This window comes from Neodiprion virginianus, chromosome 7, assembly GCF_021901495.1.
Source record: "Neodiprion virginianus isolate iyNeoVirg1 chromosome 7, iyNeoVirg1.1, whole genome shotgun sequence".
NCBI lineage: Eukaryota > Metazoa > Arthropoda > Insecta > Hymenoptera > Diprionidae > Neodiprion > Neodiprion virginianus.
In genome coordinates this window covers 4,747,140-4,773,402 of record NC_060883.1, presented here as the reverse complement: position 1 = coordinate 4,773,402, position 26,263 = coordinate 4,747,140, and the positions used below count along the sequence as shown (strand labels likewise).

The window sequence follows — 26,263 nt, the reverse complement described above, 5'->3', positions numbered from 1 at the left end:
AAGCGAACGTCATTCGCTCTCGCGATCATGCCTCCCGAATATCGCGTATAAAAAATTCACCGTGACTAGTAGAAAAAGTGTCATTAGTAAGCACGATGTCAAGAGTAAAATTAGGGACAGTAAGGTCAGTGCTACGATTTTGAAAAGCGTCACGCATCCGGACAATAACCAATTCCATACAGATTTCAGGGTGTCCGACACACCCATTCTCTCATATTAATAATTTTAATCCGATCGATTTCAGGTTATTCCCGGATATTCGCAAATCAATTTACACATTTTTTTACGATTATCTCTTGTTTCGAACAGCTGACTAATATCATGCCGCTGCGAAATCAAACGCACGATTCAGATTTTTGCTATCAGCTGTTTGCAGACTTCAAAGTGCATGTGGCAATGAATTTCCGTAAACACAGTATTATCATAATTATAAGTGAACAATGTCTACCTTTTGTAAGATTGAAACACCGATGTTATTTTTTTCAGGAAGGTGCAGCAAGCTGTAAATTCATCGTCGTCATCGTTATCGCAGCTGTGGCGAAGTGATTAATTCTGCAAAAAATATCTTGATATTTTATAGCGGATCGACATTGCGAAGAAAGTTGAAATATACGCTATTTCGATATCGAAACATCACTGTATAACAATAATAATTTATTAATCAGATACAATTTATAGATTCTTCGGTACTCCTCAGAGAAATGGAAACAGTCTGGCACAGCCTGTAAGAAATAAATGTAATTCCTCTTGTCGGCAAAGCGACGAACACGACTGTTTTCGGTCGCAATCGTTCGACATTTCTCCACGTGAAAGGTCGTCGAATGAATACACACTAAGAACTTTCTCTCAAGGAATCTGACGTTGTCCACGTAGCTAATTCTGTGCTTCTGCAGCCTTGAACACGAGCAAGCAAAGCAGGTATACTTTTCAAATGACCAGCTGCTGGTGGTCGACGGATATCCGTGGCCTCGTTGGATTTCACCAAAAGCGAAGACCGACATCGCGACTTCCTCCGGACGATATAATCGATCCGAATATAAAAGCCTACGATTAGTCGAGTCGGAAAGCGGTTACCTCCAGGACCTTTCCAACAACTTGGACATCTCATTGCCAATATCGATTCCTCGTCTTAATTCTCGGCTTTTGGCGATATTCTGTGAAGGATACAGTCGTCACGATTACGAAGAAGAAGTCGACGACGAAGAAGAAGAAGAAGAAGAAGAACTCTAAAATAACGCTAAAACAGGGGCAGACCATTCGGAGAAACTTTATGAAATGTTAGCCTATAGTTGCAGGCATTCCGGTCAAGCCTTAGCTAACATTAATGTATATCGGTCATAAAATAGTATATTTTGTTGATAAAGTAAACTTTCAATTTCCCCGTTAAAATATAAATTCGAAAATATTATTACACTAATACAAGAACATCAATTTTTTGCTTGCGAGAATAATAAAAAACATTTGCTTTCAAAGAAGGTGTTAATTGATAACGCATCGATTGCTCGACAATAATATCTCAGCAAATATAATGTTTACCGCATGCATTCGAGAAGAAAGACAATATATAATCCGTTCAATACTCAATGAATAATGAATTCACGTTTCGCCGACCACCTTGACGTGTGTTAATAATCAACGACAATTAATATCAAATAAAGTAGGAATAAATTGATCAGGATACGACCATAAATGGCATCTCTGCCATTCTCAGGTCATCAATCGATTTTCCAATAAACTTTTCAAACTCCTTTAGCTAGCGTTGTGAAAAAAAAAAAAAAAAACAGTAACAGGCGAAACATACAAACGTAAACAATCGTTATCACTGTAAGGATGGGATGAAAGAAATTGCAAAATTACTTCGTACCTTCGGCTAGTCGTCTTTGGCAGATTTGGGCATGTTGGCCCGTTTGTAGTGGTAGAATATGTTGATGTTATCGTCGTAAGTCTTCTTCAACGAGCCACACTGCAGAGAGTCGGCCGCCAAGTAGCAGGCTCCAACGGCAGCGGAAGTCTTCAGACGAAGAAGAGTCAGCTCGTCGACTCCGGGTGTCCCATGGATCTGGTCGACGAATCCCTTCTTCATGTACGTCCAGGAATGCCAGACGGAACCAACGCAGACGATTCTGAGTCCACCGGGAGAGAGAAGCAGGTCCTGGAATTGAGTCGATGGGACCAATTTTACAGGGTGAATGCAAATGTCGATTTCTTGTCTTCGACTGCCGTGAACTTTGGAGATTTTAGAGAAGATTCACGGCTGACGAGCACTTGATTGATTAATTCATAAGTCAGCACACATGTTCATCTTTCGGAAGAACCAGTTGATTGTCGTAAGATTGACGATACTCGGTTGGTCTGGTTCAAATTCGTGAGGCACTGGTCTTTTCGGAAAGCCATTTGTCATTGCCGATTAAAAAATGGTCCTATGTGCTGACCGGCTGCTTGAGGGGCTAGATATACCTGGGTAGGTAAAGAGAATCGATTTTTTAAAAAGGTGCCCATTCGAAAGTAATATCTTTCGAGTGTATGCCCTGGAAATTTCATAAGGATATTCGCAGTGATGACGAAGTTACAGCGTTTTGTAACCGACCGGGTGAGCAGCGAAAAAGGCATCAAAAGAAGGAAGGATCAGGTTGATACGGCAAAGAAAAGATCTAATGGAAGCGCCGACATCTCAGTAAGATCCGTCATATGGCCCAGGAATCGACGATTTCATGTGAGTTTGAAATAAACCAGTTATTTTATTGTCAGTGTAAACTCTACTCAAAACTGTAAGTGCGTTTTTCTTGAAACAGTGTTTTCAAAATCGGTACCAGAAATATCTCCGCCACTACTGGACCGATCGGGATCTAGTTTTGCACAGTTACGTTTCACGCAATAATCTAGTAGTTATCGAGCAGTTTTTTCGATACCTGGCAAAGTTTTTTTTTTTCTTTTTCATCACAAGTAATGAACAATTTCGAGGCGAAAAATCGCCTATTTTATTCCGGAGACTGTTATGGTCGGAAAAAATTCAACTTTGAAATTCCGACTCGACAAGTACTAGTTTTATCTATCTGCTTTAAGAAAAATTTTTTGTTCCCTTCTTGAGATCAAAAACGGCAGAGGCACGTCTGGTACCGCAAACGCTATCGACAAAAACACGTCCCAGGAGAACGAGCGTAACTTTTTTACCGTTTGAAATTTTTCAACCATATTTTCACACAATACAGATAAAACGTCATACATTCAAAGACGTACAATGGTTGTCGATAAAATTCAGTTTTATACGCGAAAAAAATTCTCAAAGACAACCCTAGTTTCAACCGCCCCAGGTGTAAACCCAACCCCTCAAGAGCACGACAAGGTCACTCACGTTATGCGCCTTGGTGGCAACGACTTGAACGTAACGCGCCAAGATCTTCCCCGTATCTTCGAAGAGTAGAAGGCAGAGGGGATCCTCGTGCTCGCAACCTTTCGCCAGTTCTTTGGCGAGCATCGCGAACTTGCTTTTGTCAAAGTTTGCGTAGAGATGGGGTAGGAGGTCGGTCCTGTCTGCCACGTGGAAGAAGTTTCGCATCGCGGGCCAAACGTAGCTGATCGGTCGCGGTGACTTTTCAAGGTTGTCCATATCGTCGAAGACGTACTTCGCCGCTCGGTGGGATATCCAATAGGCTGCAGGGATTCGTTAGACTCGCTTAGATTCAAGATTTCAAGAGTACAAAGATTTCAGGAATTTCAAAAAATTTCAAGGAATATTAAAGGATTTCAGAAAACTTCAGCAGATCTTAATTGCAGAGGATTATAAAAAGGTTTCAGCGATTTCAGAATATTTCAAAATATTTTAGGGATTTCAAAAGATTGCAAAAAAATCTCAAAAGACTTCATGGGATTTCAGAGGATTTTTTCAAATTAGAATATCAGAGGTTTTGAACACAAATACCGAAAGATTTCAACAAATTTCAAAAGATTGCAAGAGACTTCAGATGATTTCAGAAGACTTCAAAAGATTTCAGGCATTTGAAAAGATTTTTTCAAAGGAAAATTTCAGTGATTTCACAAGATCTCAGACGATTACAAGATATTTCAAGAAATTTTACAAAATTTCCAACCAAAAATTTTTCCACACCGGATTTCACGAGTAATTTAGTTTGTTTGGTTTGTTTCGACTCTCGTCAATTAGTATTACTCTGGAAACAAGTGATTCCGAGTGAAAAAAAAAAAAAAAAAATCTAACCGCTGCCTTCGTCTCCAATCATGTGACCCCAGCCTCCGCATCCGTGTTTCTGTCCGTCTGGATTGATGAGCAGAGCATTGCTTCCGGTTCCCGCAATGAGAACAACACCGCCGTTTTCGATGCCGGTTTTTATACTCCCCAGGGTATCAGATCCAATGAAATATCGTCTGGACGCCGTTGGAAACTCGTTGAAAAGCATCTCCTTTAAGTGACGGTTGCTTTCGTCTTGCTCGCAGCCACTCAAGGTCAGACCCTGATTTACAAATTTGAGAATTATTAAATTTGAGCATATCGTTAGTGAAAAATATGCTCCGAGATAAGAACGTGCGAGTTCAATGCTCTCGCGTTCATTACACGCCATTCATAAACGATCATATCAGTCACAGAGTTTCGTGTGACTTGAAAAAACAGTCAGGGATTCCACTTACCACAGAGTCCAACGGCGATGACGTGGGAATGTTTAATTCCTTTTTCGCCGTTGTTATCATTCCATTGATCCTAGCCGCTGTTTCTTTCATACCGAGTTGCTGTAAACGGGCAGTTTAAAAATCTTTCCGTAAAAAAAACCTTTCGCTAATTCGTGTACACATCGCTTACCCAATGATTCGTACCCGGTCCTTTCATCTCGATCAACTTCTCACCGTGTCCGTTCATAATTATGAGTGTCGAGTGAGTGGCACCGCTGGTATGAAACAGAAATGAATCGTTGTTAAACAACCTGTGCACAATCTGCTGCCTGCAATTGGCACGCTTTTGCAAATCATTTTTCATTCTTCATTCGCGTAGTTAAATGGCCGTCAGATTCATGTTTACTCTGCATATTTTTGCCACGAAAATAAATCGGATCACCGTGACAACGGTATAAACCCGTTGATTAGATAAGATAGAAGACGGGGAAAAATTCGCAATCAAATGCAATGTTGAAAGCCGTTCGAAACGTGCAAGGTTTACATTAGCGCTGCAGACAAAGATCCAGTAAAACAAAACAAGTCCGTCAAATTATGAAAATTAATTAAAGGATTGTACTCGGTAAGTAGGCCGAAAAATGACGATTTTTCAAGGATTCTTCACGAAGAGACAGTTCGATTTGTTAATATAAAAATTTATCACACATATTTGGGTAACACTGAACTTCGTTCTGATGTTTTTTATTTGTAAAAACAACAATTTTTAATGCTGTTGTAGCCGATCTCTGAGAGGATCTGTAAAAAAACAGCGTCTTACGGTGAACAAGAAATTACTGTAAGAAGCTTTATTTACTCTCAGCTCGTCTCAGCGAACTGTTGAAACTGGAGCAGAGGTCAGAATCCACGAGGAGCATCGTGCTTGGTAAAACAAGCACGCGTCATTTCATACTAGCGACCGAAAAACGTGTGGAAAATACCCCGGTATCGCATTATTTTCGTAAGTTACTCAAAGCATTTCAATCTGGCTACCGTCAATGTTTTACCAGAGGTTGAAATACAACGAGCCTGAAGTTAGTAACGATACGTCGAAGAAACGTCAAAATTACATACTTTCAATGAGCTTTCAAATTTTTCTTATCGCGGATTTCCTAAATTTCCGACAATCCCGAAGGTGCGAAGTAACATCGAGAGAAATTTTTCAACGATACCTGTTTTCACTCAATTTTTCTAGTTACCGCAACAAATGAAATTTTTCTCAATGAACGATTTTTTCGAAACACGTATCGTTACAATAATTTCAACCTCATGAAACATGACAAGATTAAACAAGTCGCGAGCTTTATAATCGAGTTTTTTTTTTTTTTTTTTTTTAATCAGATGCAATTTTCAAACAACAATAAATGTCTGATTTCAACCGAGCCTATTTATTTCAATACTTTCCAACCAATTCATGGACACTCGAATAATTACCATCGATTTATCGTTCAATTTGTCCCACTTGTTGGACCGAATGGTGGAAGTATCGCCTGCCTGAAAGGCCAGAACACAACGACAAGACCAATTGCGAAATGGACTAGTTCTTAACCGAGAAGATGCCACTTGGGGCAGAAATTAATTCCGAAAAAATTTATCCGTTAACAATAACAATTTGCATAAATCTACTTGTATCCCAGATGAACACGTCTATAATCTCAAATAACAAACTTTGACTTTTCACCAAAATTCGAAACCCAGATTTTTGGTGCAAGTATTGGAAAGACTGGGAAATTTTTCCGCTTAAATATGTTTCAAGGTCTGTGGAGGTCGAATAAAGGTCAAATGTAGATAACAATAAAGCGGATAATTTTGATGATCCAAATCTCACGCGAGATGTTTCGCAAAAAAAAGTTGTCGTAAGGTTTGGTCAGGAGGATCTGATTGGCTTTTGAAACTTTATCCTCAAGTCAAACTTCAAGGTTAATTAATTATTATTTAACGAAAGGGCTTTTCATCGTTTTTGTCAATCAGAGTCGGTGGAAACCTGTCGTTTATAAACTTTTAGAGAAGCGGTCAAGTGGCAAAGAAACTCACCCTTCCACACCTCCGATTCTTATTTCATCCGGAGAACGTTTTTCAGCTGCCTGAATTTCGGCGGTCTTATCAATCTGATCATCGTCCAATTCATCGTCAGTCTTGATTTTTTCGGAACCTGCGGCCGCTTGTTCTTTTCTCTCGTCTCGTTTCGTTCTCCGCAATTCGTTCTCATCGATCTGAGATTTTTTTTCCTCGCTCAGTGCCACCGGCTTTTGAAGATCCTTTTTACCCATCATTTGGAACCGCTTTTATTAACCTGTTTCGCAACAACAGGCAAGAAATTATTTCATTTATAGTATTAACGTACGGTTAAACAACTTTATCGTCCATTATGCTCCGCTCGAAATAATTTATCACTCAAGGTTAATAAATGATTGGACTTGCTTAACCCTCGGGATGATTTGCATTGTTTAAAAATAGGCTCACTCGCAACGAAATTTTACTTTATGGAATGTTCATTTTTATTTATTTTTTTTCCCTTCAGAACATTTTTGTGCGAGTTCCACTCTGTCTAGGCTTATTTATTATACTATAATTTTTTTGACATAAATTGAAATTGAAGTTGAACAAAAAAAAAATCCATGCGACATTTTGTTTTGTAAATTTTCGGGGGATGAGTAGTTTTGAATTTAGTCTTTTGGTCGGTAACCGTGAAAGAATAATCCGACATTATCAGCATCTAAACAAATTGTAAGTTTGAATGTTTGAATATTGTATCAGCAATTTCTATCACGCGCAACTGACATCAATTTGTATAAGATTTTTCACCACTCGTTTTAATCCTTACGTTATTTCTATTTTTGCGTTAAACTTTTATACGTGAATCAGGTGAAAACGCAGGTTTCGTGACATATGGAACGTTCGATTATTTCTAGCTGTCTGTTAACTGATTGACTAATTGTGAAACTAACCGGTTAACTAATAAGTTAACTGTGAACGAAAAGACTAGTACAGAAATTCGCACAGCTTAGTACTATGTTATTATTTTTGGCACATGTCATATCTTTAATGCTATAAAGCACAACATCTTGTGCAACCATTTCGCGATATTGTCGTTTTTTGATAATTGCAACGCAAAATCAGTTTGCGAGGTTTACTCTACTTTTTTAGTTAAACAAGGCTTTAACGTCAATTTATTCTTGCACGAGCATTAAATTTTCGCAACAGTTGCATGAAAATCTAGCAACAGCGATCGTAATGAGAAAGAACAGTAACGGATTCTAGACTTTCCGGTAACGGCTAGAAAACTAATTTTCATTTTCTACCTAGAACTGTATTTTTCGATTGCGGTGAAAAATGAAAATAGTCAAGAACCAAGCGGTAACCGGAACTAAAAATTTCTCTCAGTGTATGGTTCTATAGGATCGTTACTTTGACAAATTCGCAAGTCGAATCACGATTCGAAACTAGGATTATTTAAAAAACGTATTTTAGTTACCAGTGATGTCTGGAATCGGGATTTTGTGTATAGTGGAACCTTTACTGCCGGAGCAAGAAACGTCAGAGCAAGACTTGCGAAATTTAACAGTCAGACTACACACAGCGGCGAAGGTATTCGTGGCACTGACAGCGATGATCGAGACTAGTTTTGAACCTCCTCTACTTGAGTCGACGCGATTCGGAGTGAAAATTGAACGTGGAAGGGGCGGTCACGTGACCGCTTCTGATAAACTCCTCGACTTTAACGAAGCATTATTTTTTCCCCACCAATCTATCGCCCCGACATATTGCCGACAGATGAAATTCAAATGCCGACAACGGACGACGTTGATCCATCTCTCACGTGACGCGTCACGCCGCTCGACGGTCAATTGTTCGTACATATATATATATATAGGGCATTCCGTGACATCTCGATCAAGATTCTATGTCAATGTCTCGGATTGGCTTTACAGTTTTTATTTATTTATTTTTTTCCATTTTTGAATGAAGGTACAAAACGAAAAACGCAATTCACCTTTTCTATGATCGTGGGTCACTAGAAAAGGAAAAAAAAAATAAATAAAATAACAGAAAGTAAAAATACACTTTAACTGTCAACTTAAGTCAATTGATTTTAAATAAGTAAATTTGTTGGAAGTAAATCTGTCGGAAAGTAAGTTTTGTTTATTTTATTGAAATCATGGCTGACAGAGGGTTAAATTTATGGTTTTTTACGAACATAAAATAGCTGTCTCTCGTTACAGTTTAAAATATTACTATTCAAATCGAAAATACAAGGTTTTCGATTAATGACAGTGATTTTCGTTAGTTTTGAAGATTTGCACAGGCACAACAATTACGTTTACCGATGTAAAAACGAAACGAGGCTCAATCTAGCAGCTAGAGGGTCGATTATGTTATTTCACTTTTTATATTTTCCACTATCCAAGCATTCCGATTGATTGATTAATCGTAAACTTTGCAAACGAATCAGAATTCTTGGCTAGTGGGAAATGTAAGGAGTGAAATTACATAGTCAACCCCTAGAATTAGGAACCAAACGTTATAATGTTCATTCGAACAGGTTAGTGAAGTCCGAAAATCGAAATTTTGTGAAATACCTTGCAGCCCCAATACTTTTATAGAATTATGTGGATAAACGTTGGCGCATTATTCTATTTCCAATAAGTTTAACGCGTTTCGCTGCCAACTGGCTGCTAGCTTCAGTTTGATTAACCCTAAGAATCTACACCTGCCCCCCTAACCCCACATAATTCTTACGGCGTGGTAAAATCTTTTATCTTACCTCGTTCAATAGAGTTTTTGATGGTAAAAAATTCATATTCGATTTCTTTCGCATATACTGTTCCATTCTTCAGTCTTGCAGCTTTCGAATAATAAAAAAAAACCCTTCTACGACAAACAGTAGTCCGTTAGCAGGGTTAAAAACAGTTATGTTCAGACTCACCATACTAGCTAAACGAAGTGAATTTCGTATTTTTCTTGCAATAGTTGTGATTCGCCACGGATGATACGTATCATTTTGCGGCCAATCGTAACCAGGACTCTGAAGTTCTGTCTAATTTTTAAATCTTGAAAGCGGTCATAATCACCACGTAGATGGATCGGAGGTATCTTTAAACGAAGAATCTTATTTTCACGATTGAAAAATAATTCAGAATCAAGCCCGATAGAAATTTGCTTCGCAGCAATTACCAAAGTTTCATCATCCGCGTTAAGAGGAAGGAATCGTCCAAATCGGTCGGTGAAACAGTCCGCGGTAGAGAAATCCGTCTTACCGTACAATAACCGCGCCGTTGTCCGCCATCTGCATGCGAATTCGCGTCCAAGGGTCTTGAAAGCTAAACGTAAATCGAAGTTGCCGAGACATCCGCGGGGCAGCAGCACCGATGCGATATTTTTCGTTCACGCACGGAGGCAGGCAGGCAGCGATCAGCGAGAGAGAGCAAAGCAAAAGCACGTCCATCAGAGTGCCGCGAGGGGCGAGAGAGCGACAGCGAGACCGCGCGCATTGCCGTCGTTGATCGTCGACGGCCATTGACTGACCTGTCATGGGCAACTTCCAAAATGGCAGAAGCCGTGCAGATGTTTTTGTTCCTATTTAAATCGAAGTACAGGCGAAAAGTCGACGATACTTCGTCACCCGATTCCGCGTCGTTAATCGGTAGTGTACCGTGGGTGTTGTGGATCGTCGTACTTTCGGCTATAATAAGGAAGGCAAGCGGCGCCGTTACCCTAGACGAGACGATCACCTCAGTCTGCAGCCTCGATTCTTGCGTTAACGGTGATTGCGCCAACGGAACCTGCCTCTGTCACGAAGGATGGCAAGGACCCGCCTGCCAGTATTGCGGCGGCAAAGTGAGGTACAAAATCACGAAAACCGAAAACCCTTCCGAAAATAACCAACTTTTCTCGTCCTGCCGACGAACCGTCTCACGTACGAACGTGTCGCGAGAACAACGGGATTTCATTTCTATACTTATTTTTCTCGTCAATCGCGGCATATTTCACTACATTGAACCTCGTTTGTTTTATATTTTCGCCCATCCTCCCCCCCCCAACCCCCCTGCTGGCCTCCTCGTTCCGCCCTCATTCGCCCCGTTATTTGAGTATCGAATAAGCATCGAAACGGGCGAGTAATTACTCGTGCATAATAGTTTGTACAACATACCTGACCAGCAGTTGTTACCACCTTCGTAACATCGCCGCAACTGCACTGTGTGCATTTAAAACTGTTATGGCTGACGTTTTTGTAACCAGGTGCTAATCTGCGCGCTTTTTCGTACCTCACGCACCGTCTTTTGTCTCTGTAGCTATGTTCGCTCGACAGCTGGCTCGTCTGTGTTTTTTTTTTACGAGTTTGTCCGTCTCTATGACGATTCGGGTGTAATTTACGTACGTATGTATCGTAGTACGTCACTTTGGGCCACTGTCACCTGACTACGAGATTTCACAACTGTCGAAATAACGACGAAAATGGTTATTCGAGTCATTGTATGTATCGTGCATGTCTTTTTAATACATGCTTAATTGATTTTTGGCACAACTGAGACGACGATATGCGATCGTTTTGAAGTTAGTAACGTTACCGTAACGATTCGTGCGTAGGAAAAACCGTTATTTAGCAATTTCAACACTGTTTGAAATTCGGTTTAACCGTAATAAAATTAATTAAACGTATTGATATTCTGTAATCTTAGTTCATTAAAAATCATTGTGGAATCAAGAATACAGCGGTTTTCTTTTCTAAATTTTTCGTCGCGATAACGTTACTAACCTCAGTCTCGTTATATGCGTCGTTCATTTTATGGGTTTAAGGTACAAATTATCGACATACCCGTTTGTTTACAATGCGATCTACTCTTTCTGGTTATTGTTTTTTTTTCTTCTCTTATGAACGTGGTTCTTAAAATTCGGTCGGTTAGAAAGGAAAATTCGTTACAAGCATGCCAGATGTTTCCAACCGATTAGGAGTCGACGTTTCCATGAGGTTGAAGTTAGTAACGTTAACTTGACGATACAACAAGGTCAAAAATCGTTAATGAACAATTTGAGAATGACTTTCAAGCATTTGGCTTTTCAGAACAAGACGATAATTTTGTTTGTAACGGTTTACTAAATTTCGGGACGTCATAAAGGTGCGATTTGGCGGTTTTTCCTAAACATGCATAGTTTTACAGTAACTTTACCAACTTCATTCTTGTACATTTCATTAGCTGAGAAAGTCAATTCGACTAGCAAATTAACTCGAGAAACTGATAACTAAGAAATTGTTCTGAAATTCTTGAAAAACTCTAACCTAGTACAATTATTATCATTATACAAACACAAAGTCAGAAAATTATTTAGGGTATTTGCTTTGAGGTTGTGAAATTTTATAAACGTACTCCCTACGAAATTGAGGAAACTTTTTACCGTTGAACTCATTCTTGCTAAAACTAGTCAACGAGAGTATTTTTGTTTCAGGTATTTCGCATTATCTTCAGCCAAGATGGTGTGGAACCTCTTTAGCAAAACTTTTTCTCGACTTTCTGAGGCTGAAATGTATTTGTTGTTCTATATCTTGCTCTTTTTATTGTTCTTTTTATGGCGGGGTTGAGGCGGGATTACCTGAAGGAGTTAGGAAGAATTTGCCGCTATCGTTTGGTCCGAGGCAAGGAGAACAGAAAGTAAAAGTTGCGAGAGAATGGTTTCAGAGGTGCTGCCGAAGTTAATCGTACCAAATTCGTCCGAATGGCATCCCTCTGATACGGAAAATTGAAAAATTTCTAATTCCAACCACGTTATTCGATGGTGTTTTTTTGTTTCTCTTCTTTCATTCGCTATGAGTTTTATACGCGTCAATTAATAGTTGAAGCCAATCGACTCGATGTTAAGACAATTCGTAGAGAATTCAAACCCGAAGATACGAACTAGCTACAAAATGATTCTGTGCCAAAATGGTCGACTTTTTATCGAAATTATGTATTCATAGTTCATTAATTGATATTATAAATCGTAATTTCACGATCAGGATGAAAGAAAGCAAAGTTACTGTAACAAATGAAATTTTTTACAGTGTAGCAACTTTTATACGGAATTGCGTTAAATTTGCAGCTTATTATTTAAAACAGAGTTCTTTTCTATCGTTTCGTTCGAGGTTTCGTTACTTCTACGTTACTGGCTTTTTACTTCAGTCTCGTTAGATGAATTTGGCGGTTTCCCGCATGGATTTAGACGCGCGTCGCCGTCTTAATTGACATAAGTTACTACCTAACCGTATAGTTGATGTTATAACGGTACCCAACTCGGTAAATGGAATTAGTAGGTACAGTGACGTTTGCACTGCAGAGACGCATGGATCGACGAACGATGCTCAGAGAGAGAGAGAGAGAGAGAAAGAGAGAGAGAGAGACAAAGATGTTGTACCGGATAGTGTGGAATTCCTTGAAGGTCGGGCTTCTTTATTCCCGCCTCTGATATTAGCGCCAGATTGAAGTTATTAACCTTAATGTTAAGGAATATTAAAACAAAAATGATTGTTTTGAAAATTCGGAACGACTTTAAAAGAGTTTAATTTCCGAAATTAAGAGTACACTTTGCTTTTTAAAAATAGATTACCAAATTTAAGACGATTATATTTCTGCGGACTACTGAGTTTTCCTAAATATGAATCCTTAGATCAAAGTTATCAACTTCGCTCTCTTATAGTTAGCCCCATTTTCTGTGAATACATCAACGTTCAACGGATTTTAAAATAACACTAATCAATTGTCAATATGCAATTAAAATGCAAGGTTGAAGTTATTAACGTTATCGTAATAATTCAGGTTACGGAGAAATCGCTATTTCACAATGTTGGGAACGTCTGAAACGCAGTGAATTATATTGGGGCAAAAGAAATTCAGATTTTTGAAACTCAGCTACTTCAAAGTTACCGTAAAATTGCAAAATAGTGATTTTGTTTTTTTTTTTTCCACCAGACTTGGAAAACTGCAATTTTTTTTTTCCTTTCTCCGTGAATCTGAATCGTGATCATTGTGCCGAATGACCAAAAACCGATTTTAATACAATGCTAAGCATATTTTTTTGTATGAATCCTAGAAAATTTGTTTTTCTAAAAAATTCTTACAACGGGCGCGGTTCTTTATAATGGAATAAATTATAAAATAAACAAGAGAAAATATGTTGATTTGGCGTTGAAATTATTATCGTATAAATGTACAAACGATGAAATAACATATGTAGAAGGTCACCGAAGGCGTTTACCGTGAGAAAAAAGAAATAATACTATGTATCAAAACAATTTCATCTTATCCAAGAAAACCTGTTCTAAGTTGTATATTTAACTGGCCGATGAAAGAAAAATTTATCCGTAAACGGATACTAAAACTATACAAGTGAAGGTTTGTCCGAAATTTGCGAATAATTATACTTCGCAGCTAGAGAAACTGTTCGTTCAAAGTTTAATAAAGTTTTCACCTTGATATGGCGTTTATTAAATTATAATATATTATGTAAAAAAACCGTCAGAAACAACGCTTAAAGTGTTATAAGACGGATATTCCCAACCAAAAGTGAGTCTCGGTGAGAATATTGAACACTTCGCGATTAGATAAACATTTAAATTAATCGTAACCAAGTTGACACGATAATTCGTTTTGAATAATAATAATAATAATAATTCCAAAAATTTGTTAATAAATTGTTTAAACAAAACTTTTTGTCACAAATCTCTAGCGAAATATTTTGAATTTCACATACAATGAATTCATTGGCTTTTCTGAATACCTATGTTTTTTTTTTTTTTTTTTTGATATTACAGTGATTTTGAACAATTCGTTTTCGAGAATTTAAAAAATTTTCGAAAAATTGATCACAAGTCCTAAATTTTTGGACAGGTTTTCGTAAATGGTTATGCGTTACACCGATGATGAAGTTTTTTAGAGGCGTAGAACTAACAGTTTCATAAATAAAGCGTTAGAAAATTTTTGAAATTTCAAAAAAGTTTGCTAGTATTCAGAAACGTCGATGAATACATTCTAAATGAAATAAAAAAAACATTTCACTCGGTCGTTAGAGATTAGATGCACAAATTTATGTTTGAACAATTTATCAACAACTTAATGGCAATGTTATTATTCAAAACGAATTATCTCATCAACTTGGTTACGATTAATTTAGATTTTCATCTCATCGCGAAGTGTTGAATATTCTAACCGGGACTGACTTTTGGTTGGGAATATTCGTCAAATAATACCTTAAGTTTAGAAGATCAAGATAAATTGTGTATTAAGTATAACGAAGTACTTTGTTATAAATTTTTTCACCAATTCCCCGAAGTCACGGATCACTTGTAAAATGTAAAACTGAGATTTTTCCCCCAAATTAACTGAAGTTGAATAACCCCAAATGACGATCCTTTATACGTATACGTTTCTACGTAGATCCTAGATAACTATTCAGACAATTCATTGATGCAACGTACAGTGCGACGTACAATTGGACAGTTTGAACCTGTATAGGTGCAAACCGAGTTAGCAGCTACACAATCAACGGCTAATTTAGGCTGTTATCACGCACGATAGCCTAACTAAAAAGACTCATTCGCCTCGAGCCTATAACAGAGTCACCGAGTTAGTTCTTCGCGACACAAAAAGTCTTGCATATTTTTTTTTTTTTTGATGTATTTTTTATAATTTAGCCCGGTACACTTTTCTCTGAATTTTTAACCGAACAGGGTGACCAATGACCTGAAAAAACCTGAAAATTCTTAAATGTCACAAAATTAAATGCGACCCTTAAAAAGCCAAGAGATTTCGTTAAATCTTACCAAGGAATCTGACAATTTTATTCTTAGTTTAATAAGTAACTTGAATATCAGCAACATATGGAATATCGATACTCGTTTAAATTTTGTTTAATTTGAGTCTCTTTTATAGATGGATCGATTTAAAGAAAATTAAATTTTTTCTTTCTTCCTATGTATGCAACATATTGTCATATTTATTTCGCGTTTTGCTAAGGTGATGTTAAAGGCAAAAAATCGAAATGTTAATGTACGAGTTGCTTGCTATGTTTCAAATATTTGATAAATCACGTTTAAAAATATTGTACCACAAGTTACGGATCGTCAAAAAGGTTGTGTAAAAATCTTGAACGCGATGATTTCCTGGACGCCGATAAAAGTTGACGACATTGCGGCACACTGAATTTTTTTCTCCTTCTTTTTTTCTATCGGAGAAAGAGTTTGCTAAATATTACGTGACTGAATGACGTAACGCGTGACGAAAATGAAGCGACTCACTCCTCACGGATTCAAGGGTAGTAGATATAAATATAAGGCAGTGGTTCCTTTCCGAAAGAAGAAGACGCTGCCTGCCAAAGTTCATAAATAATTCAAATGCATTAGAGAATGAGAGAGGAGGAGGAGGAGGTGGGTGCAGATTTGGATGGCCATGTGCAGGCACATACATTGGCTTTTGATCATATTCTGTAAGCGGATTATCAAAGGTTTTATCATTCACGTAACGCCCTCTTAACGATATACGCGGTTTCTATTGGATTAAAGTCAGATAATCATCAGACGGGGATTTTCAGGGATTGAACTGCGTCGTTTGATTTTACTCGAGAATGTTTTTTTTTTCTCCAGCTACACTCCCCAACTATTCGAATTTTTACAATAAACGAAATATATGCGCTTCTGGGTACTGATAATTAAATATCAGTTGTTTTTTTTGTGTCATCAGGAAATCTGGGACGTGTCTTAGTTTATAATATTCGTCTCGTACTAATTTTTCCTGGATCGAACGACCAAACCATTGAGAACAGCTTATCAGCGATTTTTGAACGGTTCCAAGCGGTTACAAATTGATTTCAAACTGATTTCAACGATTCCAAAGTGGTTTCAAACGCTTTGAGGTGGCCTTAAAATGATCACGAACAATTTTAAACTATGTTCAAAGAGTTTGAAATGATTTTCAAGTCGTTTCATGCGGTTAAAAATTGATTTCAAACTACTTCAAACTGATTACAACGATTCCGAAGTGGTTTCAAACGATTTGAAGTGGTCTTAAAATTATCACGAACAGTTTTAAAACGGATTTCAGACAGTTTCAAATTATTTCTAAATGGTTTCAAGCGATTACAAATTTATTTCAAACTACTTTAAACTGATTTTAAGCGGCCTTTATATAGTTACGAATAACTTCAAACTAATTTCAAAGAGTTTGAAATGATATCCAAGTGATTTGATATACATTTCAAACAGTTTTAAACTAATTTAAACGACTCCCAAGTGGTTACAAATGATGATTTTAAACTGTTTCAAATTAATTTTAACGATTTCGAAGTGCTTTTAAACGGTTTCGAGTAGTTATAAAATGATTACGAACAGTTTTAACCTAATCAAAAAATGTCAAGGAGTCTAAAATGATTTCTAAGTGATTTTAATCGATTTCAAACTGTTACAAAATTATAAAAAAATTGTTAAAATCTAATTTTAAGAAGTTTCAAACGATGTATAACTGGTTTCGATCTGTTTCAAAATAACTAACAAATCGTTCTAAAAATAGTTCCAAAAGAATTTAATCGGTTCCCAAGTGAATCCAACCGTAAACAGTTTTAAACTGACATCAAGGGATGTCTCGAATGATTGTAATGAAAAGTGGTTTGTTATTTCAAAAAAATTTAATCAACTGAAGAAAAAAATGAAGAATTTGATATTTTGCAAGCCAAAAAAATTTAGTGTCTGCAACAATAATCGGATTAAATAGTACAACCCGAATAAAAATTTTCCATCAATGCCAACGATATTCAATTTGACGAAAAAAAAAATTTCGAATAACCACGTGACGTGTATAGAAAGTGAATTTTTTTTTTTTCTTTCTCCCAACGTACAATTCAAATGCCCTGAACCTAATCCTCTCAATAACAAATATCAACATTCCGACACAGAGAAATTGCAACATACGCAACTAAGGAACGATGACGAAGTGTTATTAATAGAACATAATGCATATGGAAGTTTATTAACACGAGGAGAATAAGAAGAGTAAGAAAGAAGAAGAAGCTGAATAAAGGAGCTTTGAAAAATTCAATTTCATTGAAACAATTTGCGTATAATAAATATGATATAAAGTACAACGTCGTGGACAAAGAATATTACGCGTTACGTTTTTAAGCCACCAGTTTTTGTCTCGAAAAATAATGTCGTCTCCCCCAGAATTCGCACCGTATCAACGCTACTGGTTTGTCGGTTGGTGCTTTTGTCTCTCGTTATGACAAAGCGTATTGAACCTCCACACCTTACAACCACATCGAAAATAGAAGCTCGCTTACGGGAGTTCAGGGTCTAAATTCGCCACGTTGTTACATCCATGGCAAAGTTTGTGCTAGATTAAAGATAAATCGTGCCGAATGATTTCTGTCTCTGGTAAACGTGGTCTAAATACGAGGCATTCGACGTCAAATTAGCTAGCCCATTTGACTCGTCTCTACTTCGATTTTAATCAGTTTTTAGTACGATGTTCTTAACGAATCAAAATTGTCCCGGCAACTTTTTTTTAACGAACGATGAAATTTGACCAAAATTGAAAAAAAAACGATTCCGAAAATGCAATTTTTTTTTAAACCTGAAACAATTCACACGGAATGTATGATTTGGAATGTGATTTCAATATTTACGGCTTATTTCGCACAGTATTTTGTTTTTCCATGCCGGAATTATGGTTTTATTTTTTTTTTTATTTTTTGTTTATGCTTCTATTCTTCGATTTAATCAGATCACGGAATCGTGAAAATAAGAAATAAAAACTTGCGTGAAAAATCGTAAATATTGAGATCCTATTATTTTGAACCGTGATAGAATCAGCGGGATTTTTTTTTTCAGATTTAAAAAGAATTGCAATTTTGGAATCGGTTTTGCCATTTTTTGCGAAAATCTGCAAAAATTCCCGAGACTTTTTGGGTCGGTAGGAAGGTAATAAGTCTGGTTGAAAATTTAGTAGATTCTTTCTAATTCAGAGGCTCATTTTATCCAGTTTAGACTCACTTTTTTTCTTTCAACAGCTCGTTGCAATGAGAAAAATTTCATTTGTAACGGCAAAACTAGAAAAATTCAGTAAAACAGGTATCGTTAAAAAAAAAACTGTTTGAATAATGTTGGAATGACGAAAAGCGAGGCACGCGTAAACATTTGGCGTTATTGTCGATCCTTTTTTGGTTATTGCACACTTGTTGTAAATATATTTTCACGAATCTCTGCATTGTCTCGTATTCAAGGTGGTCGGCATGGCCATCCCATCCATTCGACACGGCTTAACGCCGCTTCCCGAGATTCGATCAATTCGTATTGTTTTCGTTCGTTTGTCTCGGGAATATTACGTGCGATAACTGCAGATGACGACGAAGCGGCAATCCTTCGTCTGAACAAAGACGCACGCACGAGACACGAGGGGAGAGAAATAAAACTCATTTTCAGTTCAATCCACCCACCACCACCACCACCACCACCACAAGGAGATGGAAACCATGGACCTGCATTCGTGCATATATATTGCCATCGGGTTTAAACAGTTTGCATTGCTTCTGCACGCTCAAGGAAATCAATATTTCGTTTACTTCTGTTCATGGTCAACTCTTATTCAACTCTTCTTCCCCAACGACAACCCTTTTACCTGAATCAGGATGGAACAAAAGCCATTTTTTGGAGCCCCCCCCCCCTTTTTTTGACGCAATTATCATTGATTTTTATTTTAAAAAATTTGATTTTAGTACCTGTGGCTAAACTTCGGAGAACGTAAATCAAAATCGGTTATTATGTAAACCACTTATTCGTTTTTCTTTGAATCCTTTTTTTTTTGAACTGTCTGTGATGTATATTCTCGTATCGAAATCATTTGAAGCTCGTTGGAATTAATTTGTAATAATTTTCAATCATATTGTAACGGTTTGAAATTATTTGAAACTCGTTAAAATGAGCTTGTAATAATTTTCAATCATATCGGAACAGTTTAATATCATTTAAAACTCGTTGAAATTAGTTTGCAATTTTTTGTAATCGTATTGTAACGGTTAGAATTCATTTGAAACTCGTTCAAATTGACTTGCGATAATTTTTAATCATATTATAACGGTTCGAAATTATTTGAAACTAGTTCGAATGAGATTGTAATAATTTCTAATCATATTGTAACGGTCTAACATCATTTGAAACTCGTTGAAATCAATTTCCAATAATTTGTAATCATATTGTAACGGTTTGAAATCGTTTGAAACTCGTTGAAATTAGTTTGAATCAACTTAAATGACGATAACGAAGAATAATAATACAACACATACTAAATTTTGTAATTCCTTAGAAAAAAAAAATGAAATAAAAATCACTGCCATTCTGTAACAAGAACTCCTTTTTTTTATTAAGAGAAAAAATGAAAATAGTTTCCAGTACTTTACAGACTGTAGCAACTATTAAAAACTACTGGAAATTTTTCTCACATCGGTCTTCTTGATTATACGCATACAATAAACACGGGTACCAACTTTAACTCGTAAAAAATATTTTTGTTCCTAGTTTCGATCACTTGCAAACGTGTGAGTTCATTTATTTATTTATTTATTTATTTATTGTTATTCTTCGATCGGTGTTTCAGGTTGACTGAGCCATCGGGAAGCATTCACGACGGCAACGGGAATTATTCAATAGACGTGAAATGTTCATGGCTCATAGACACCGGTACGAATTCCTCGATAAGGATGCACATCGAGGAGTTCGCAACGGAATGCGGCTGGGATCACCTTTACATATACGACGGGGACAGTGTGAACGCACCTTTGCTCGGCGTCTTCTCGGGCCTAATGTACAAAGATGGCTACCACATCCGGAGGGTGCCGGAAGTGATAGCGCACTCCGGAAGCGCCCTGCTACATTTTTATTCGGACGTCGCTTACAACATGAGCGGATTCAATATTACCTACAAAGTGAACGCTTGTCCGAGCAGGTAAATACCTAACAAAATAACAAAGCGAAAATTTGCAACAAGGCCGGAAGAATCGGTGAAAATTTACGTTTCAAATTCACATTTACAAAGAAAAAAAAAAAAAACGTACGATACAGTTTTACGATTCTAATAAGATTCGTTCTTACTAAACTGCTCTGCGATTAATCGATTGATGATCAAAGTTATCTCGTAATAATTTTTGCAGGCAAATCGGTATAAGAATCGATTAACACAGGTCTGCAACTAAAGAAAAAACAATGCACAGATTTTTTATAGATTTTTACTCAACGAAATAGAGACGAATACTCAAAATATTCCGTCACGTTAAGTTTTTTTCTTGAACTCGTGTTTTTATTTTCATTTCGATTGAAACTCCCGTTTAAATCGTAATCCGTTATCTTATTCTTATCTTAACTTGTGGTTTTTTTTTTTTATGCAGACATCTTTTGTATTTTGCAAAAATACTGTACGTGATGGAGGAAAATTGAAGTCATTTATAGATTCGTCACACTCGAAAACGTAACATTCAACGAAAACATCCCGTGCAGATGAAATAAAATACTTTTTTTTTTTGCAGACCCGTGTGATCTAAAAAACGATTAATCGGTTAATCGCAAAGCACTGATTTCAACCGCTGAACGAATGCATGCACGCATTTCATCCGTGTTTCGAATTGATATGAAATATTACAGCAACGCAGCGAGTCTCGACTAGCGTTACTCAACGATTATAACGAAATAGTGAAATTTCGTGTTGGTTGTTTCACCGCGTCTCACCGCCTTCTTTTCTAATTATACCAACTTCCACGCACATCGCTGATTCTTGAAGATTATCGTGAAACTCTGAACGACGACGGGTGGAAAATATTTATCCATATCATCCATTCGATCATTTCTCTCGGTGATCAGTTACTCGTTTTACCAATAAGTCAATTGTACCGGGACAATCTCTCGAGACTTGAAAATCAACCGCGCATGCGCCGAATAATTAAATCTCATTGGTCGGCGAAATCTTCCCGCAGCGATATTCTTGTCCGCGACGCAGGCCGGCCAACGTACGAAAAATGTGTACGTTTGCATTTCAAAGAGCATGAGCATTGAATTCCGACCGTTCTTCGAAGAATCAACTTTCCGACCCGACAACAAACGCTTCCCAAACCTTTCCGAGTCGCTACCTCAATTATTTGAGATTCTAACCTCGAAAATTCGTATCAACTGCATCGCCGGCAGAAACAGTTTGACAGCTGAAAACTCGGGTTGGCCAGCCTGAAACGAAGAGCCGATAAAACTCGCGCATGCGCGGTTGATTTTCAAGTTTCAAGAGATTCTCCCGGTATATACATGTCGAAATATCGCTCAGGATGCAACTTTTATTGCCTTAAAGTCACTGTTGCAATGTCATTCCGTGGTGAAATCACACCTTACATGCACTTGGCGTACATATCAAGGTCGTCCTTGTTTAAAGTGTTGACGATTTTTTTCCGGAACGCCTTTCATATCAGCTTCAAATAATTCTAAAGCGATTGCCTAATTTTTTTCCACATTCTTATCTCAACTCTAAAATTTAAAAAACATTAACAAAAGTATTCGCTTATAAACCTTGAATCATCTTTGCTATCTCTTAATCGGTTAGAGTTAGGAAAATTCTATCTCGGTACTTTTTTATAGAGCGTGAAATTCCCTACAAGAATCTGTATTTAGATAATTTGTAAGTCAAGCCGCTTACGAGAGAAAAACATTTTTTTTCAAGTGTTATTTAAATGGAAAATGGAACAAATAAAATAGACGCCTCTAAATATCTGAGATATTCTATTTGACATGCTTTACCGAAATTTTGATACGCGTTTGGTAAAAAAATAAAATAGAAAAAAATTTTTCCCGGCACATCCTAATATGCTTACTATGCTTGTCCGGTAAATCGTTGACAGTTTGCAACCTAAGTAAACGTGTAGTAGTCAGTCGGTGTCACGAGGTATAAAAACTGGAAATTCACTTGAATCGCGGTCAACCTTTCTCTTATATTCCACGGACCGAAATACATCGAGAAGACAACTTTGTTACACCTTGTGTATACAATTTCTTTTCGCCGATGCGTGAAAGGAATGAAAACAGCATTTGATTATTCACTTTCGGTTCACTTCCGGCCTGAAATTGATTATTATATCAATTGTGCAATGTTTTTTTTTTTTGCCAATGTAATAAAAAAGACAATCGCAAACGTTACAAGTAACGATTAAGATTTTCCGTATTATTCGAGTTATAAACTGAGAAAAATTTTATTTGTCACAGTAACTAGAAAAGTTCAGTAAAACAGGTATCGTTAAAAAAACTGTTTGAATATTGTTGGAATTAGGAAAAACGAGGTAAGCGCAAACATTTTGCGCTATCGTCGATCCTTTTTTGGTTATTGCAACGCAAAATCAGTTTCTCAGGTTTACTCTACTTTTTTAGTCAAACAAGGCTTTAACGTCAATTTATTCTTGCACAAGCGTTAAATTTTCGCAACGGTTGCAAGAAAATCTAGCAACAGCGATCGTAATGAGAAAGAATAGCAACGGATGATAGAGTTTCCGGTAACGGCTAGAAAACTAATTTTCATTTTCTACCTAGAACTATATTTTTCGATTTTGGTAAAAAATGAAAATAGTTGCAGACCGAGCGGTAACCGGAACTAAAAATTTCTCTCACTGTGGCTTTTTTACGTCACGGTGTCGTGAATTATGGCCACGAGTCATAAAATAACTGGGTTGTATCATCGTCCTCAGTTAATCTACCGAAGTGTTCTCAACGATTAGATACAAATATATATATATATGTGTGTGTATATATACACACACCACGTGACTAAATTTATACATCATGGCTTATACACTGTATCAAATATGCAGCCTGGGTCAGAATAATCGGGTTTTATCGTCCCCGAGTATTAGATACCTACGTACACCTGGGTATCATAACCCAACTACGTTTCATAATCCATGATCCAACCTTTGAGAAGCAATATAAGCTCGCCCCTCATTTCCGCACATCGAGGAGTTTGTATGCCTATCAGAGGGTGGCCACACACCTGTAAAAGTTGAGACAACCTGGAAATGTCAGGGTGTTTAAAAGGGGTCACGAAAAACCTGGAATTCACTCGGGGGATTTTTAATTTGCATATGGATTAAACCGAAAATATTAATTTTCTAACTCCAGGGATTGGAAATGATTTTTTTGAGGTAACAATTTTACTTTTTTTTTATCATCAAGAAAACAAATTAGCTTAAACTGACTTTTTTTCTACGTTATATTTTTTTTTTTTAGTAACTTTTAGGTTTCAGTAACTTACTAGAAGTGGGAAAATGTCAGGGAAAACTAGAGATTTTTGGTCCTGGAAAATCTGGAAATGTGGAATTTTTTTTTTTTTTTTACCAAATATTTGTGGCCATCCTGCATTAAATTTTTCAAACCTTCACGATTTTCCAATGCAATTATTTTTGGATTCAATACACTTGTGTAGTATTATACGCTAAGAATAAAAAAAAAAAAAAAACCGGACAGAAATTTTGTGACACCCGTCATTTTTTCTACTTGTTTATCAGCTGATTGCGGGAGGTTTTAAAGTTTATAAATATATGACAGATGGACGAGTAGCAGCTGAAGGAGAGGTTTGGTTAAAAAGAGGTCAATCACCACAGGTTTTTTGGGTTTGTAGGTTTAACGGCCACTCAACAGCCGCATCTTGGGCGGATTTTTATTAATTTTTTTCTTTTTTCCATTCCTTTTCTCTTCATAGACTCGTCGAGAGATAACACCGATCAACACGAATCTTGAATCTTGGTTCTAGATGTGAAATTTTGATTTCTTTCGCGTAACTAATAAAAAAAAAAAACATTGTTTCATCAGATAAAGTTTGGTTTTATAAAAACCAGAACGATATTTCATGTATTAAGAAAAATTACCTACTTTCTCAAAAATTTATTGTAAATAACAATTGAACAAACTTCAATGTCGCATTTAAATTTTTCAATTCAAAAAAAAATTAAATCCGAAAAACGAAGTTTGTGTAATTCTTATTTAAAAATAAACGTTCGAGAAAATAGTTAATTTTTGCTTAAAATCTGAAATATCGTTCTAGTTTTTACAAAAGCAACACCTAATCTAATGAAACAATTTTTTTCTTCTATCAGTTACGTGAAATAAATGAAATATTTTTCACAACCAGAAACGATACTCAAAATTTCTGCTGACCGGTGATTATTTACCAGTGTAATAAAAAAGACAACCACAAACGTTACAAGTAATAAATTTTCGCAACAGTTGCAAGAAAATCTAGCAACAGTGATCGTAATGAGAAAGAATAGTAACGGATACTAGACTTTCCGGTAACGGCTAGAAAACTAATTTTCCTTTTCTACCCAGAAGTATATTTTGTCGATCGTGGTAAAAAATGAAAATATTTAAGGACTGAGCGGTAACAGGAAATAAAAATTCCACTCAGCTTATAATTAAAATTTATTTATTTGATCATATGAAAACGAATACACAAATTAAAAAAAAGCAATCCATTGAATGTCTTCAGGTATTCTCACATCGACTGCTCGGAACACGGCGTTTGCATCGAGAGTGTTTGCACTTGCGACGCCACGTGGACAGGTGAGGCCTGCGATGTTCAGGTCTGTCCGAACAACTGTTCTTACAGTATCGGACAAGGAGAGTGCAATCGGGAACAACATCATTGCGAGTGCGTTAGCGGTTTCAAAGGTAAATATCACCGCTCTTGGTTATCGTCCGTATGAGAAGAGTTTCGATTTTCACACTTGCCTTTAGCTGAAAACTTGTTGTGAAGTAACACGAGTAAAGTAAAAATCGAAGGACTCGAGGTTTCTGGTCTGTCTGGGAAATCTGGAAGAATCTGGAATTTTTTAATTGTCGTTCTGAACCAGTGTACGATTTATTGATATGTAGGAAATTGGTATATTGGAGTGATGAAAAATATGGTTTTTGGAGAAATTTTGAGTAATTCAGTTTAAGCAAAATTGAATTGAAAGAAGAATTTGACTTTTTTAATCTACGACGATCTGATATCTAAGTTTTAAATAATTTATCACATATAATTACCTGCAAATGCAACTTATAGATGGTGATTTATCAAGTTTGGCTTGATTATATAAATTACATTCAGTATCGGACATTAATCCTGATCCAATCATGGTGCCCAACGGTCCTGGAATATCCTTGGATATTGCTTGTCCCCCAAAAGTTGTGGAAACATCCTTGAATTTTTCTTGTACCCTGAAAATATTTTATTTTATATGTACTTGAATAACCTGAAAATTTCCTAGAATATTGCTTGTCCCTCAAAAGTTGTGGAAACTATCCTTGAATTTTTCTTGTGCCCTGAAAATATTCCATTTTTAATGTACTTGAATAACTTGAAAATGTCCTTGAATATTGCTTGTCCCTCAAAAGTTGTGGATATCGTCCTTGAATTTTTCTTGTGCCCTGAAAACATTCTATTTTTATTGTACTTGAATAACCTGAAAATGTCCGTTATATTGCTTGTCCTTCAAAAATTATATAAATCATCCTTGAACTTTTCTTGTGCCCTGAAAATATTCTATTTTTATTGTACTTGAATAACCTGAAAATGTCCTTTATATTGTTTGT

The 26,263-nt window shown here is 36.6% G+C and overlaps 2 protein-coding genes across 5 annotated transcripts in view; one reads left to right on the top strand and one right to left on the bottom strand.

Annotated features, from left to right (window-relative positions):
- Nucleotides 1–641: 641 nt before the first annotated feature.
- LOC124309228 (N-acetyl-D-glucosamine kinase) lies at nt 642–10,962 on the bottom strand. 2 transcript variants are annotated; one of them, XM_046772655.1, is made up of 8 exons: nt 10,808–10,962; nt 6,691–6,949; nt 4,811–4,895; nt 4,642–4,740; nt 4,214–4,466; nt 3,353–3,651; nt 1,865–2,152; nt 642–1,154 (listed from the first exon to the last, which is right to left on the bottom strand). In XM_046772655.1, the coding sequence occupies exons 2-7, from the start codon at nt 6,927–6,929 to the stop codon at nt 1,871–1,873; spliced, it is 1,257 nt and encodes a 418-aa protein (XP_046628611.1). In that variant the 5' UTR covers nt 6,930–6,949; nt 10,808–10,962; the 3' UTR covers nt 642–1,154; nt 1,865–1,870. The 2 variants fall into 2 exon arrangements, with proteins under 2 accessions (XP_046628611.1, XP_046628610.1); XM_046772654.1 differs by lacking the exon at nt 10,808–10,962 and adding an exon at nt 8,132–8,290.
- Nucleotides 10,077–26,263, top strand: part of LOC124309225 (putative protein tag-53) — a 26,875-nt gene continuing 10,688 nt past the window's right edge. Inside the window, exons 1-3 of one of the 3 annotated variants that reach the window (XM_046772646.1) lie at nt 10,077–10,499; nt 20,268–20,615; nt 25,176–25,357. In XM_046772646.1, coding sequence (XP_046628602.1) covers nt 10,204–10,499; nt 20,268–20,615; nt 25,176–25,357 — 826 coding nt within the window. In that variant the 5' untranslated portion in view covers nt 10,077–10,203. Of the gene's footprint in view, nt 10,500–11,052; nt 11,131–20,267; nt 20,616–25,175; nt 25,358–26,263 lie in introns of those variants that run through there. The other 2 variants (XM_046772647.1, XM_046772649.1) reach the window with 2 other exon arrangements.

Excerpts from the sequence above, each read along its gene's own strand:
- LOC124309228 (XM_046772655.1), bottom strand. The coding sequence starts at position 6,929 with ATGATGGGTAAAAAGGATCTTCAAAAGCCGGTGGCACTGAGCGAGGAA. Across the intron at positions 3,652-4,213 it reads GATTGGAGACGAAGGCAGCG|CCTATTGGATATCCCACCGA; the intron begins GTTAGATTTTTT and ends GAATCCCTGCAG. Across the intron at positions 2,153-3,352 it reads TTGCCACCAAGGCGCATAAC|GACCTGCTTCTCTCTCCCGG; the intron begins GTGAGTGACCTT and ends ACTCAATTCCAG.